General features: G+C 44.8%; 1 protein-coding gene across 1 annotated transcript in view; it reads right to left on the bottom strand.

The window, feature by feature from the left end:
* Nucleotides 1-420: 420 nt before the first annotated feature.
* Nucleotides 421-17,678, bottom strand: part of MTUS2 (microtubule associated scaffold protein 2) — a 1,571,269-nt gene continuing 1,554,011 nt past the window's right edge. The window contains exons 14-15 of the mRNA XM_069639493.1: nucleotides 11,949-12,046; nucleotides 421-1,309 (exon numbers count right to left, since the gene is read on the bottom strand). Coding sequence (XP_069495594.1) covers nucleotides 1,099-1,309; nucleotides 11,949-12,046 — 309 coding nt within the window. The 3' untranslated portion in view covers nucleotides 421-1,098. The remainder of the gene's footprint in view (nucleotides 1,310-11,948; nucleotides 12,047-17,678) is intronic.

The following is a 17,678-nucleotide window of genomic DNA, read 5'->3' on the forward strand; positions in this document are numbered from 1 at the left end:
AGGGTTTGATGAAAACCTGTACAATGGAACAATAATAGTCTTATGTTGACTGTGATGCTGGTTTGAAGGGACTCCTCTTTCAACATTTCAAGTGCCTTTTCATCACAGGATGTTGCACTACATTGGTGGTGGGTTGTACACCTCTCCTAGTGTTGTGTTCCTGTATAACAAAGACACTAAGCGGGAAAGTAGACAGAAGATGCTCAGTTAAGTGCAAGTCTTAGGCACTAGTTTGAAACCCTCTGACCAATCCTTCGGAGGAAGTCTCGCACCATGTAGGTTTTGTAGGTAGTTCGAGATGTATACATATGCGCAGCCATGCACGTATATAAATGCAAATGAGTGTGTGTGTGGTTATGTATGTACACATGGATATTTTACATACACACACTCCAACTCACACAACGTATGGTGCCAGTAGACAGTGTAAGGTAAGGTTTATTTCCCTTCCCAGTAAGGGCCAATCATGACCCAAGACTCGTGCATTGCCGCATTTCAATGACAAGTTCAAATACAGTGATATACATTATACTGTCTAATGATACATGTGCTGGCAATGGCAGATTGTACCAAATTAACAAAAATAGTGTTCATATTTTCTACAACACATTGTTATAATATAATTTATTAGGGTACAATGTTTCACTAATATGGCATAAATATGTATGTATTGCTGTATACATATATATTTATGCATGCACATGTATGTGTATGCACAGATACATGCACATGTGTGTTGTGACTATAAGTGCATAATGCAGTGGCGATGTAAATGTGTATTCACATACACGGGCAGCATTTTACATTTTGAACTGTGTGCGACCTGCACTGGAGGAGAGGGAATACTTTTTGCCTGATTAGTTCTGGCGACATTTTCCGTTTCGTTCACATTAGACACCATATTGCGAGCTGTTGGGTGGTTTACGCGGGAAGCAAATGCTACAGTGTGCATTATTCAATGCAACCGCTGCAAAGCGTGCTCCCAGCAGCTCACGCGGAAATCTACTGTCGTGAACACTTGCGTTTGTTTGTTCAGACATGTTGTTCTGTATTAGAGAAATGCATACAGCCAGGCTGCGCGTGTCACATGTTGTACTGTCATCTTGGTGCGGCTTGGACCTTGGAGGGTGAGAGAGCGCCCGACACAGAGGGATAGAGCGTGGAAGATGGCGACAGTCTGACCGGGCTCATGGGCTCCCCGGTCTGAAGTTTCCAGATGAGCTCCTCGTTCGTTCTGCTTAGTCTCTTCTTTTCCTCGGATTCCTTTTCAACGCTCTCGTGAAGATTGGCATTTTCTTCCGACAAATGTCTGCCAAAGAAAAAAAAGAGTGAATCGGCATTGGCGAAAAACACAGCCACAGCTTTCTGAGGGATGAGAATTTGGGTCGAGGAGGGGCTAACAGGTCAATATGTGGTGTGGGTCCTCAGAAGTGTCTGGCGTGGCCTTTCAATTGCAAGTCACTAAGAAATCTATAAACGACAAATGGCCGAATTAACTAAAATCCTAACGGAGGCGGTTGAGTTTTTGTAACTGCCATGAAAGATGGGGAAATGTATTTTGGAAGGTGTGTTCAATATGATTCAGCAGTTACAGATTGCTTACAATAAAAATATTCAAATATGGCAACGAAATCGAATCAAAATAGGTCAATGAGGGTTCCAATCTATGAGTTCTTTTGAAGCAAAATTTCCAAAAAATTGAAATCTACATTATATTTTCCCCTTAGAGTAGAACAAAACAAATACTCTAACTCGAAATGTCTGAAACTGATGATGCGGTTCTAAGCATGACTGACACGGACATCTACTGGGGAAGGTCAGGATTATCACTCATCTTTCCATTGATTTTAAGCTGTAGAGAAACCGGGATGTGCTGGGCCACTGCTCCGCCATGTGACTGGCTTCTAGATTGATGCTGTCTGTGTACCTGTCTGTGTACCTTATGTCCAGAGGACAGTTGTACATCAATTTCTAGTGGAAAGCTGATTGCTGGGCATTTGTTTGGACCAATCCGGTTGTGGTAAGTTATGTGATTTACTGTTATCTGATTGTCTTTTTATTTTATTTCTTTTTACTTTTAAGAATGTGATGGAATTTTAAACCCAGTATTACTCCTGAAAGCCGTAAATTAACCTTACTATTACTGCCGAATTAGGACCCTGCTGAGATTCACAACAACATTGTATATTCAAAACAACAGCTTTTGGCCTTAAACTGCAGGAAGGGACTTATCCCTCCTTGCTCACTAGCTAGAATTGCCTACTTGCCTGGAGACTGATCACCCCAATATTCCTAATTCTCCTTCTCCTAACCTTATTAAATGTGCCTTGATTTATGCTAGATCTGACATGTGTCAGGTTCATATGATACGATATTTATGATGTACTATTATTGACCATTGTTTAGACCTTTTTGTTATTGCAGAAGCCTTGTTCACAGAAGATGGCCTTGCCAGGTCACATACTTTAATTTCACCAAACGTCACGATTATTTGGCTCAATAGAGCAGAGGGTAGAGTGAAGGCATTGCACTTGTTTATGACAATAACTGTCACGCTTGTTCCCTTCACCATCCAGAACCTTCTTTCCCTGCAGAAAGGACCTTTAGGATACTTTTGGGTGATCGCTCTATGGGGCTAACGAAATAGTTCATAGACAGCCTTCACAATTGGCTTTTCTACAGAGGCCTTAGACATAATTAATGTTAGGGGACGCTAACCTTTGGCCTAACAGCCTGGAGTGCCCTGAACCAAAGGGGTGTAACAACCTTCGTAATGGGTTAATTTTTTAACTTTCCTCTGGAGGTTTCCATGGGTCACTTATCTGGAGAAAGTATTTTTTAGAAATTTTACAATTCAATATAGAAAAACTATACAAGTTTCCTGGTCAGCTCATTTTTTCAGATTTTTTATGTGGCTACTCCTCCCCGTTTACAATGTTTAAGTCCACTAACAACCTAAAATAATTTTTTCTCATTGTAAGAATTAATGAGTGTCTCTTGATATGGGGAAATAAACTCAGATCAAAATAGATTTACATCTTTCCTGCTCAGATTATTTGATCAATCTTTCACCTTCGTTCCAGACTGTGTGTAACTATATTGCCCCACTTCAAATGCCTAAGGCATCTAATTGGACCTCTTTATGGTATTTGGGACACTTAAATCAATCAAACACACCTTACTGGCAGCAAAAAGATTTTGGAGTTCAGTTAAAACAGAATGTTTCCATATGGAGTTTTTAAAAGTTATTTTTGAAGCTAAGAAAATATTTAATCATTATGACATTTTTAAAGCTGATAATGCCCCAAGAATAAATTGTTAAATTACTAGTAAATCCTTCTTCAGTGCATTTCTCTCCCCTTATTTCTTAGGATAAGCATTGAATGATAAGCACTCGCTCATTCATTGCAGTGCAAAAAAGTTGTACCTTGAAACCTGGAGACGTGTCATTGTACTCTTTTGAGACAGCTCACCAAGTCACTACCAGAGACTTGGATATGCACCCTCCCTGTGTAAATAGAAAAATGATCTCCACACTACTTCTCGTTCAGAAGATGCCCTCCCAACCCTCTCATCAAGAATTTTGCAAACCATATTGCTGATGCCATCACTATATTTGTTAATAAATCCTTGAATGAAGTTAAGGTCCCAGCCAGCAAAAACCTCTCTCCACTGCTAAAAAAACATACATTAGAACCAGCAGTTTTAAATAATATCATATGGTAGATAGTCTTACATGGATTACCTAAATCCTTGAACAAAACGTTACCAATCGGCTATAAACGTTTATCAAAACAAATTCTATTCTAGACACTTTCCAATCCATATTGAAACCCAAACATGGCACTGAGATCGTGCTCTTATCAGAATGGGCGGACAAAGGAGATATGACCATCTAAGTACTGGTGGACTTACCTGCAGACTTTCATATGGTTGATCACGATACACTGCTGTCATGTCTGGAAAACTTTGCAAAGATTTCATCTCATTCCCTGAACTGGTTAGATTCCAACAATCCAGCAGGTCAAACTAGACCCATCCCATTCTCTTCTTAAAACTTTCACTATGCACTTATGACTCACTTTGACCAACGCACATTTCCATACTCAGCCCTGGATTACCTCTGAGATCCAGAACCTCAAAGCAAACATGCGCCATTACCTATGATGTTGGCGCAAATCACAGACCCCCACCTTACTCCTACCCTAGAAAAGCTTTTCTTACTGCCCTCACCTCTGCACTGGATGCTGCCAAAGCCTCATAATCTCCTCCTTTCGCAATCACCTTCACAAACAATTATTCATCCTCCAAACTTTGCTAATACCTCCCAAGCCAATATCCATTGCCTCCTCCCTTTCTACTAATGACTTTGCTCCTCACTACTTGTACTCTAAAATCTCTATTCTGTTTAAAACAAACTTTTTTTGAATCTCTATTCTAATGGACTCCTTCCTCTCACAGATTCCTCATCTACGATATCTATCTTCCAGCGCCAGCTGCTCTTTGGGGTCTTTTTCTGCTGCCAGTGGGTGCAGTGCGGCTCGATGTTGGCTCTGCCCGATGCCTCCATAACAGACATAACGTCAGGACCTGAAAGCCTTCAAAAGAAGTAAAGAAGACATCTGCTGCTGAGAGATTCAATATCCTTAGAAGACCATCAGGTGGGAGCATTTCAGTTTGTGATTTAATGCTAGAAAACATATAAACTGAATTTAGCAGTTAATTCAGTAAATCTAAGAAGGAAAGATCATGTGAATAGTTTATGAACAGTTTGAGAGCAAAAGTTGAAACTGTCGTAGCTGAACTGCAGAACTGTGACCTTCCTAGTATATATTCCTGTGACCTCAGTGCCTTTCTTCCATGCTCTCTGCTCACTACCTGGAACACCACTCTTTACCATATTTGTTGCAATGTCCATCCTTTTCGTCACAATGCCGAATCTTAGGAGGTCTAGGGAGTTCAAACCCTGCATGGATTGCAGCTGACAGACCCGCACCACAGATGCCTGTACTCCCTTAGTGAAAGCAACGACACAAAGGATTGGGCATTGCACCAATCAATGCACCCCAAGGCACTACAATAATGTGAAGCAAAACTCCTCACCGTCTCCCCATGGAGAAACGTCATAAGCAAACCCATTCAAGGTTGCTGGGCACGGACCATGGCAGAGTGGAATGGTCCAAAAGGACAAAAAGAAGAAAAAGCACTGCAAGAGGTCGAGATCATCCGGGGGTTCTTTGTGGCATCACTCTTCTTCATCTTCGAAGAAGAAGAGATACCACCCTAAGGAGAGCTGTGATAAAGAGGCTCCACAGGTATCTTTTCCTGCCAAATCCTCCACTCCAGAGGAATGCGAGGCGTTCCGAATGAAGATACTGGATATCTTCACCAAGGCCACAGTGCTGGCGGCTCAGACTCCAGCAGTCACAGCATCAGAGCCATTGGCTTTGGCGCCGACGGCTTCAGCCAAGCAGATGTATCCCACATCGCTTGTTGGAGCTGACAGGGAGTTCACAATGAGATGACAAGATCGTGGCAAAGAGCACATGTTCAGATGTGGGTCCCCTGAACAATGGTCACGGTCCAGCAGCGCTGTCAACGCCGGAGACACGAACGAGAAGGGCATATATGTCCCAGTTAGAGGACATTTATGATGAAGGGGATCCTTTCCCTTTTGGGCTGGAGCCCTGCCACCCCACGAAAGTGAGAGATGTCCCAGAGGAATTTTATGGGCAACAAGGTGACTTGGTGGACCTGGTAGCCAATTAGCAGGAGGCAAGTGGCCTGGACACCACCAGAGGTTGACATGATCCCTGCTGCCACACCTGAAATGAGCACACCATTCTGTATTCTGACATCGGTCCCCTTGCCTATCGTGCCGATCCAGTTGCTCAGTTAGTGCTGTTCGGCACTGATGATGGCGGAGTCACAAAAGAGAAGGGCATATATGTTCCATTTGGAGGACATTTATGAGGACAGGGATCATGTCCCTTTCTGGCTGGTGCCCTTCCACCACAGGGAAATGAGACTTCCCAGAGGAGTTCTATGGATAACAGGGTGACTTGGTGGACCTGGCAGCCACCTTGCAAGAGGCAAGTGACCTGGACACCTCACCAGAGATCAACATGATCCCAGTTCCCACTCCAGGAAAGCCCCAGGCAACTTGGAGCTGTCAGCCCTTTCGTGTCCTAAGGTGCAGTATGACCTGACCGACATCTTGGACAAGGGTACTAAAAAGGAGACTTTGCTGCCTTTTGAATCAGGCAGTAAGGGGCCAGAAATGGAACTGTGGGACAATCCGGCATCAGTTCTCACAGTGGACTGTGATCTGAGCAAGAAGCACGCGCCGGCCCCTTCAGTCCCTTTGTTTCCTTCTGACCATGCTTCCCCAGAGTGTTTGGTGATACCAGCGGCTACGCCGAACATTAAGACCATCTCAGTTCTGTCTTTGCCACCTGATAGGGAGAACAAAAGATTGGACATACGTGTCAGGATGATGTTCGGCCCTTTGAGCCTGGGTCTCCAATGCATCAATGACAATTATGCCTTGGCCAAACTTTCTTTTGGCTGGAGGGGGGAGATGTAGGATAGTTCTGAGGCCCTTATTAAAGACAGCAAGGAAGCCTCCATAGACTGCATTGCAAGGACGATGGCCACCAGCACTGTCCTGCAGCGTTTGTCTTGGCTGAGGACATCAGGGTTTACTACTGACATCCAGGATAAGCTGTAGTGTCCTTAGCACCCTCCCTCCTCCAGGTTGTTGTAGTGCTTTGGGAGTCACTCATAGATGAGGAATCTGTGGGAGTAAGGAGCCCATTAGAAGAACAATTGACTAACCTTTTGGTAATGTTCTTTCATATGGATGTTCATTCCACGGATTCCCCATTGCCCTCCCTGCCTGCCCCTCTTGGGGTAGCTAGTACACATTAGTCTGTGGTCCTTCAGCATCAGAGTGCTATGTTAAAAAGGTGGAACTGATGTCACAAGCGCAATGCCTCTATATATACTATCCCCAATGTCATGTCTGGTGCGGGGTGCGTAGAGGTGACTAGCGGAGCCGACGCGGAGTAGCGCTGCACACCTTGGCAGTGGAAAAAGTTTGACGAGCAGCGGGAGCTGGGAGATAGATATCATACATGAGGAATCCATGGGAGGAACGTTTATCAGAAAAGAACATTACCGAAAGGTAAAGTAATTTGATGCCAACCCATCTTGCACTCCTATCAACTTGTTAGCTCTTCAAATGGTGAAAGGCTTAGGGCCTCATTATACGTTTGCCGGTCCGGTAACAACGGTACCAGTAAGCTTGCAGATACCATTGTTACCGGACCGGCAAACTACGAGTTCTTCTCACGGTTGCCTTCTCACGGCTTACCGGCACCCGCAAGCAGAGCATGTCTGTTGCACCGGCACCATTCACGAATGGTGCCAGTGCATCTGACCTCCCCATTTCCATTGTGCCCTAAGGGGCTCAATGGAAATGGGAATGGGGAGCATTTTATTCCGGCGCCCGCGAATGGGCAATTACTGGGTCCAGCGGGGCTGTAATGACCCAGTTATTGCCCATTCACAGGCGCTGGAAAAAAAATTATACCAGCGGCAGCCGTGCCAGTTTTACCGGCACGGCTACTGCCGGTCTCATAATGTGGCCCTTAGTCTCAATAATTTGTCCTGAGCTCTTTAACTTTTCTCCACTGTACTTTTCTCTGCCTCCTTTAAATCAGCAACTGTCCTTTCCCTTTCGGAAGAAATCTTCTGTTGACTCAAACATCCCAGTAAACTATTATCCAGTTTCCCTCCTTCCCCATCATTTAAAGGTTCATGAGTGGGTGGTCCTGAACTGGTTTACTAAGTACTTGGTGTCGATGAAGGAAGCTGACACAAAGATGTCATGATTTTGGTTATAAACCTTTATTTATCGTATAGAAAAGTTCCTCACTATCCCTATCTTCTAAGAGGGGTTTCCCTGCATCCAAACTAATACTAAAGGGCTGTCAGAATGTCCATCAAATTAATCTCCACCATCCTGTGTCAGAACCTACTTCTATCCTTCACACTACAACTAAAAGATAAACTAACAGAAAGTTCCTTCTTCAGGAGAATGGCTCCCTTCTGCTGCTTTTTGAGCAATGGGCTCTATCATACGTTGGGCGGTACCCCGGCACAAATTGCACTGAGATACCGCCCAATGCAATTTCGTTACTGCTACTCAGTCTGGCGCAATTTGTGCCGGATCACGAGTAGTGGTAAGGCGGTAAGTCCCCATTGGAACCATTGAATCTTTACACAAGCCGACGCCCATTTTCCCATCATTACCATCCTTGCCACCTTATATTTTCCTCTATAGCAAGCTTCTATACGTCTCAGCTAACTTACATTGCTGCATATTTACGCTTATTGGTCACAAAGTTATTTTATCTCCATTGTCATTTTGTACATGTTTCTCTTGTTACTTCAGTTACATCGTCACTCTTACGTATTTCCATATAATTTCAGTATATCTTTGTACATCTTCTTCATGACATCACTCTGCCCTTGTCAGATTTCACTCAGCACTACATGATGTCCAATGGTGCATGCTGACATCCTTCCACACAATATCCTTCCACTCTCACAGTACAAGGGCCCATTCGATACGGTTGTCTGAGTGCATATCATCTCTCATACGCTCAATGCGGTATAGGCGTAACACATGGGGTCCCATATAGGGCTCTTCTCCTACTGTTCCAATATAACAGTGGTGAGGAGGCCGGAGTTAGGGAAATGCGTCCACCTGTTCCTCTAAACGCCCCCTCTGGTCGATCCTCGACCACATTTTCCTCTTCAAACTCCTTTATCTTCTCTTCATACTGTCGTTTCTTTGGGATCCCCATCTTTGTCCCCCGCTTCAAGTGACCTGAATTCTTTGTGTTCATCCACACCCCAGGTCATGTGGCAGCATTCTCTTGATGGTGGACAGAATATCCAACAACCTACATATTTTGTATGCTCTTTGGACAATAGAACTTCATTCCTGGAGGTGCAAGGGTACTTTTCTTTATATTCACACAGGTACTTTATTCATTTTGCATCTGCTCACCAGTTCCAACATCTATATCAATCATTATCTTCATTCCAATTGCTTTCTTGGCTGTCTTCTGGCACTGTCCCAAGATGATCCTTATGAGACAGAGTCTTAGCAATACCAACATGAATATTGCTCCAAGTATTTTGAAAGAATTCACCAACTAGGTTGGAATCCATGATAATAGGAATGAAACCAAGTCATCTCCTTCTGTCTCATCAGCTTCATCTTCCATCTATCTTTGTATGCCGCGTCATTGGCATAATTATTGCTTCTGTAAAAGTACCATTGTCTCCATCATGGGATGGTGTGAATGCACAGCAAGAAGGCCCAACCTTGGTGCACACATCTCCTTCCATTGCTGTAATTAAGTCCAGGACATACCTGTTCTGGAGAGTCATCAGCCTGATGGCTCTCAATTCTTCTCGGATTGCATTAAATTGTTTTATTGTTGCATTGATCGATTGTAACTGCTCCCATCTGGTAATCTGCAACCACTCGGCGTGCACTGCAGTCTGAAGTCCTGGCATAGTTATAGATGTCACTATAATTGCTATATTGGTGAACATCTTATGTTGATATAGAATGTCTTCATAGGCCTTTATTGATTTTGACAAAAAGTAGTTCTCCCTTTTCAGCCGGCAAGGAATAAGCAACCTCTTCCTTCTCTAGTGTTCATTATTTTTGGGAAATTCATTGATATTGAGATCACTTTGAGGAATCACTAATGCTGGAACATGTATTAATATGATTGAACATACTCCTCCCCAATTTTTAGGCAACTGCATGTAAGCTCTGGTTGCACAGGCCCAATATCGGTCCACCAGTATGGCAGTACCTCTGTTAATTGCTGGGACCTTGACTCCCTGTCCACATTCTTTGTTCTTTCCACCCAGAACTTAGCCTCCATTCTTGAAGCATGTTGTTGCATTCATTAATGGTATTATGGATTCTGGTCCTGCTTCGTTGTCAACCCATGTTAATAACTTAGAATACTTAGCCCATGATTCTAGAAAATTAGCCCGCTTTGAGCTTAAACCCTTTAACTGTTACTCTCCAAGCAGACCCCCTTTAAAGTGCCCCTTTGGGCTATGTGTCTCATTAATCTCCACTTGACTTTGTGACAGGAAATGCCTAGAATGCTTTAGGTGTTATGCAGCAGACTTTAAACTGTATTCTCTGTTCGACAGGGAGACGAGGCAGAGCTTTGAGTTCAGGGAGTTGTGGAATGGGCGCTACATTCTAAGTGTACATCTTTGGAGTAACAGTGACATCTGCATTAACTATGATCCCTAGAGACTGTATTTTTGATGCCATACATGGTGGCTATCCAGTGATTTGGGACATTTGAATGGTTGATTATTTTGGGAATGCGAACCCACCACAAAATGTCATTCTTGCCCCAGTTGACGTGTAGGCTAGGCACCCAGTCAATTTACTGAACACCTTTCAGAGTGGTACATTTCGCTGAAGACCATAATACCAAAAATATTAAATAAATATAGGGTGGTGGGGTAAATGGTTGAAATGGGTCAGGATGGAGTTGGGGTGGCGTTATAAGGATTAAAAAACAGGGGGCTTTGGAGTGGACACCCCCACATTTAAAAATAAATCTGTTTTTGGTATTTTGGCCGCGATGAAATGTACCACTGTGAACCTTTGGTCGGTAAAATTACATATAACCATAGGCTATTGAGAATCACCCTGCCATGAACATTCACTGGGCATGCCAGGATGTTATCATACGGAGCTATGTCAATATTCAGTTGGAATGAAAGTTGGATAGCATCTGCATAAAGCTGGAATGAGTAAGTGAACTGTTCAAGGGGTTTGCTGCAGTTCTGCTACAGCCATCGGGCAACCATAGAGAGAAGAACTATCTGCGAGTGCAAGTGAGGGAGTAATCTGCATTCTAGTGTAACAGTCCCCAGGGAATGAGGCTATCCCCCTGATGCATTTAGCTTCTCCTACACATAACCAGAAAAGTCAAAACAGACTCTAAAAAATGGGCCTCATTACGAGCATGGTGGTAGCCGTGCCTGTATGGTAGGCACGGCTACCGCCATGCCTCGCTACCGGCACCGCCTCCCGCGATTGGGCAATAACCGGCCCATTACGAGATGAGTGGGCCGGTAATTGGCCATTCGCGGGAGCCACAAATGACGGGCTCCCGATCCCCATTCTGCCCAATGGGGCAGAATGGTGTTGGGGAGCATGGATGCGCCGGCACTGTTAATAACGGTGCTGGCGGAATTACGAGTTATGCTAGCGGGTGCCGCACTATCAAGAACCTGCAATCAGACCTCATAGTGCGGCGGCCTGGTATGAACGGTGCCGGTGCCTTACTGCCACTGTTCATACCGCGGCCACCAGCCTTATGAGGCTCAATTTCCTTGAACATAGCAGTGTCACGTGCTGCCCTGTTAGTGCATGGGAAACAACTCATTGCTCTTGCAGGTGCTAGTCAATATGTATTTTTCTAGCCTCTCTTTCTCTCGACCTCTCGATGACTTTACACATCCCTTCAAGCTTCTCCTTGGCAAGATCCGGGGGAGGGGGCTTCCCTGAGAGCTGGTATTGAATCCTTGGAATATAGAGAAGTGCATTTTTGTATGAGGGCAACCTAGAGACTGTTTATTGAATCAGAAAAGAATGAAAAGGGATGAGGCGCCTAAGAGTGCAGGAGCAGATGAACCACTGCTCACGATGGCCATTGTGGAGAGCAGCAACTGTGCACAGAGACATCATTTCAAGAGATAAAACAATGAATAGGTTTGCACAATAAGATGAGGCATTGAGCATGATAGTGTCACGAAATAAGGCAGAGCATCGTGCTTTGTTGTGAAGAAATACATTTTTTTATAAACACAGCAGTGATACAAACCTTGTTACCGCCACATTCTGATCGATTCTGACTTTCAGGTCTTCGTTCTGCTGTTGCAACACCTGGATTCGTTCTTCCAGTCTGACATTTATATCGACCTATAAAAAGGTAAGGTCTGGTAAGGCTCGATTCCAGCAGCGCTGCCAATGCACTCCTTGTTTATATCAACTTAACAGGCATTCTACGCTCGAGCCACTAGGCACGCAGCCTGCAAAGCAGGGCGGTTGCCGTTATGGAGAGGACTTATAAGGTGTTGATAGCTGGCCACCATTCTGCTCACTTTGTGCTGATCTGGGCATTCAGGAGCGATTATGGCACTGCGCAGTCAAACAGCATTTGCAAGCATTTCAAAAAAAGGAGGCCTTGCCTTGATTGGTAATTTCTTGCACGTGCAGTGAATGGCAATTATGTATTCATGTATGGAATGTGCATAATTCAAATTCTGCATCAGCTAACTTTGAACGGCCTCTAACCTGCGTGCTTGTCTCGGGAGGATAGCTCAGGGGCAACGTGCTCGCCTTGGAAGCAAGACGTTGCAGAGCAACACGGGTTCGATCCCGGGGTCTGCGCTTAGAAACCTCTGGGTATTAAGCACGTTGTTAATAACCTATCATATCATATCATATATGTGCGCTGGCCAAGCTTCCCCCCCCAGAAGCTTCTCAGAAGAACACTCGCTCTACACACAAACAACTGCCACATTCCCAAGCATTCATAATGCACAATCCACCACAATTACCTGGCACATGCCTTCTGTTTGTTCAATTATACACACTAGCCTTGAGCTCCTGGTAGAGCTCTATTTAAATAATGGGTCGAATGGCTTTGTGGACACTGTTTGAATGTCTTTCAAGCAATGCCAATGGTGGTACCAGCAGAGTTTTCTCATGAGCTAAATATGCTGTTGATTAAGCTCCTATCAAAGGAAAGCAGCGCAAGTGTAGTGCTGACGACTTTTCAATTGCCGGCGTGTAACGGGGGTACGGCGAGAGGTATGGGGGGTATTGATGCATAGAGCTTTACATTAAATGACTGGGCTGCAACTTCACAGCATATGCTTGACTGGTTCAGGGCCTTGTATGCAGACACTGCCATTTGCAGGATAGTGGAGTTGTTTTGAAATTGATAATAAGGTCACCACGGGTGGATCTGCAAAAGGTCAGGATCAATATAGCATCTGGCATGAAGTATGGGAGTTCAAACGCTGTCAGATTTGATAAAAGTAACTGGAGGGACAGCCCTATGTGGAAGGAGTTAAGGGCTCGAAATATAAGAAACAGAAAGGAGTCCTGGCACTTATTGGTTTGAACATACCATAGTTAATGTATGTGTCAGGGCTGGCAGGTGTAGCCTAGGTGGTCTGGTAGGTGGAGATGGCCTGTGGTGGTTCATAGAATAGGAGGGTGTTTTCATAAGGTTAAACATTATAGGCTTCCCAAGCTAAGATGGTGGAATGTAGGGCTTATCTGATTGGTTGGGAGAACAATGGCCTGAGTACTTAGCTGGTGCACAGGGCTCTATAACTGCCTTTCATCCACAGCGTTTTGTAATTTATAGTTCCTTAATTTAGGCCCAATCCAGAGTCCTGAAAACCTTCAAAAGAAGTAAAGAAGACATCTGCTGCTGAGAGATTCAATATCCTTAGAAGACCATCAGGTGGGAGCGTTTCAGTTTGTGATTTAATGCTAGAAAACATATAAACTGAATTTAGTAGTTAATTCAGTAAATCTAAGAAGGAAAGAGCATGTGAATAGTTTATGAACAGTTTGAGAGCAAAAGTTGAAACTGCCGTAGCAGAACTGCAGGACTGTAACCTTCCTAGTTACATGTAAATAAGTGTAAGTTTGATGTCAGAACAAGCGTGTCGCGTGACTGCCATTTTGAGCTGTTTCTCCAAGGGTGTGCTGTGCAGCATGTATGTGATGCTGGAAATGCATTGGAGGGACAGGGCCTCCATGTCCTTGTCCTGTAGTCCTTTTTATCATGTGTGTTCTGTGTTATTTTCTGCACAGGAGTCCATGTGGGACTCCTGGCAGTGCAGCACTTCCTCTTTTTGGTTGTGGTGAACAGACCCCTGGGATACCTTTATGGCACCCATGGTGAACAGACCCCTGGGATACCTTTATGGCACCCATGGGTGGGTGTACAACCCTGCACCCCTAGTGTATGTTTTCGGGCACCTGCGTGTGGCCCACAGAGCATGGTATGGGCTGGTGGCAGCTCCATGCTGATTTTGACAGGTGCTTGCAGTATCCCCCATTTTGGGATACCCAGGCCCTGCCATTGGAATCAGTTGATTCCTGATAGAAGTCAAGATGGCCCCTGTGGCATCTTGCTTTCTAGAGCCTGTTACCGTTTTACCAAAGTCCTGGAAAGCCCTTACTCTGTCCCTTCTCCTGACTGGCTGTTGGGTGGAAGTTCCATATATGGTATGGTAGGGAAGTTCAGGCCAAAGTGGCTGGAGCCTTCCCAATGACACTATGTTTTGGGTACGCCTGTTGGGTGGCACCTAGGTGAATGGAGTGTGTGACCAATATGCATTTCATGTTAGGGGTGTCTGGTTTCTGGTATGTGACACAAAGGCTCGAAACTGGTATGAATGCAGTGTGGAGTTCTGAACGGCTGGGTACTTGTCCCAATCCACATTCCTTGTTGTGAGTGTCTGGATGGAGAAGAATGGCCTGAATGCACTGTGAGCCTGATTGGCTGCCTGCCTGAATGCCCTTCTGAATGATGGGTTGCCTGAGTGTGACCCAGCAGAGTGAATGAGAGACCAAACAGTATATCTAGGGACCTCTCACTGATGGACCTCTCACTGATGGAAATTGTTCAGAAGCTGAAGTCAAAACTTGATGCTTGATCTCGAAGCCGAGCCAGAAGAAGGTTTGTTTTCCTTCAACGCATTCTGAAAGCTGATGTGCATTTTGAGGACTGATCCAAGAGAGGTGCTGGCTAGGAGATTCTCTTCCTGAGCTACGAGGGACCATCATGCACCAGCTAACCTTGACCAGGGCTCCCTGGGAGTCAATCATCAAAAGGCTGCCGATCGGAGACCGGGACCGCAGAGGATTCTGAAGCGAAGCACCAGGACGGCGAGGCCATCGACAACCACCCACATCGACCGAGGTTCGGAGAACCGCTGTAATCTGGTCGACCGTAGCCGCAATGCTCCTTTGCCTAAGAACACTTTGAATCAAGGACTCCCTTGCTCAGCACCGTCGACCGCTCTGTCCTGCCAGAGAAAGTCAAGGTTGCCGCTGAACCAAGGAGAATTTGCCAGTGGGTTTCCCGCCACCCAAAGTCTTCAAAGATGCAGACAAAGATCCAAAAGCCAGCCGTGGTTGAGTCCCAATCGCCGACACCAAACGCTGATGACCTGATGCCCTTGCTGGGCCCATGTTCTTCATTGACTCTTTGTGGCAACAAACTATCGTCGAGGTGCACTGCACGCCTCATCTTCACAGGACGTCCACGACCGATCCTCGATGAGCACCGCCAGGACCGAAGCTCTTGCCTCGATACCTTTGGTCACCCCTTTTCTTTGAAGGAGCTCAATGATCCGTGACTCCTGCCTTAAAGGGAGTTCACTCAAGAAGGATCCGTTGACGACCCGACATCGAACTCTGCTAAACCAGGTACATTGGGGTAGTAGAACATTTGTAGAGGGAAATAAGACTCTGCTGAACGATATATGGACTGGGCTTGTTTATTATATTATTTACAGGTTGCATAGGTGGGGGGATCCTCACACAGGACTGTGCCTGGTGGTAGGGGCCCAGTATTCTGCCATTTGTTTAACCGTTTGTTTTCCTTCCAAAAGTCTATGGGTGATACCTTTTGCTATTGATTTGCATGCCATTTGAACTGTCAGAAGTTGGTGCATTTTATTGGAGTCAAAGAGTAATTGTGGTACATTTATCATTATAGAATTGCCTGAGCACAAAGTGTGTTATTGAGTGTGTGTATATAACTTGAACCTTATTTATATAAAGAACCGTGTTATCACTAACATAGTGTGTGGACATTCCTTTGTGGGGGCTTGGGGCCTACACTGTACTGAAGAATGTATGGGAGGCAAGGTCCTTTGAGACCCCCTCCATTCTAACCCCACGTGCGGATTATGATTTGTCCACCAGTTACTCATGCGCCTGTGGTCATGGATGCGGGACGACCCATATGCATACACTTGGTGACCAAAAAGCTGATCCCAGACTTCATTTTGAGTGACAACTAGGCTCCATTTTGTACATAGTACCACAGGCCTCAGACAATTGGTGCCTGCAGAGCTGCAGCTCTCCCCTCGAGAACCACACACAGTGAGCCTGGCATCTCCCTCACCCCCTTCCCCTCTGTGTCCCTGCAGAAGGTCTGTTCCCACGGGAGACTAGGCGCAAACAAGCTACATGACAAACACTGTATCTTTCACCTTGCGCAGTCCATCACTGACCTGTGAATTACCGGTTAAAGGCTTTGGTTTAAAGAAAACAATTAATCTCCACAAACATGCCCCATCCCCTTGCAGATCCCACATTTATGACATACACTGTGGATAACCCCCCAACCTTGTTCTCCTTTTGAAGTAACCAATATGGATTCTACGCATGTGTGCCACCCTAGTTCACCCATACTGTTAATCCCTCTGTGAAGGTCATCAATCCTCTCATGTAAATGTAGACTAAGGGGCTTAAATCCATAAAACATAACAAGAAGATCCTCAACTATGTTCAATGTACATAAGCTATTAGTCATATGCCCAAGCCCCATATTATTGAACAAATCTTGTGTTTTTCTGCATGATATGTTGATTTACTCATTTGATGCAATACAAGGCAAACAGTCCAAATGTTCACTGGCTTTTCAAATATACGTGTGTTCACAAAAATGATCAATTTGCATACTGGTCCCAATGTATATAATGTAAGACAGAAAAGTTACAAGACTGTTGTTGATAGAATCTACTTTGTAACATGGTACTCATGATAAATGCAAACGTGTAATCTACACAATGTTCATAAGCTTGCATATTGTTCGAAGTACCTATATTTACACTGGCTTAATCCTACCCTGCATTCTAAATGTTATTTATGTAACCTTGTAAAGTAGACAAGCTAGAAGCAACAGGGCTCTTTCTCTCTGTTCTCCTGCAGCGCCACGCACACAGCCCCCACCTTCCTCTCGCCTCAGGTCAGGCTGACTGCTAAATGGCTCTTATTCTCATTTATTCTCATTTACAAAGTGCTGCTGTAACTATAACCTCTCACCCCTCTACTAAGCCTGCACCAGGTCCCTGCCCTCGCCTAAGCCCCTAGACCCACAACACCACCATAAAACTTGTTTCACACCCCGAGAACTTGGTTAAAAGAAATATAGGCAACAAGCCTCTCATTCCACCACCTTCTGATGTACCAGCCATGTGCCCTTTGACCAGATAGTATCCAAGCTCACCCAAACCCGACTGACCATGGTGGCAGTATATTTACTCTTGTTCTAGCATACAATAAAGTTGTCCCCTACTAGAACTAATTAAGCAGAATGATAGAGGCATCCCTGACATGTGCCCCCTGATAGAGTACCTGAACCCATGAATCGGGCCCTTTTTTGCATAGTTTTTTTTATGATGATGTGATAAGAGCACCCAGAGTTATGTGCTATCTCTCTTGTGATGTTAGATTAACAACTTGTAGGATTTACAGGTGTTAAGATGGATTTCTGAACTCGGACCTGGAGGCG

The sequence above is a fragment of the Ambystoma mexicanum genome, chromosome 7q (assembly GCF_040938575.1).
Source record: "Ambystoma mexicanum isolate Mex_15411 chromosome 7q, UKY_AmexF1_1, whole genome shotgun sequence".
NCBI lineage: Eukaryota > Metazoa > Chordata > Amphibia > Caudata > Ambystomatidae > Ambystoma > Ambystoma mexicanum.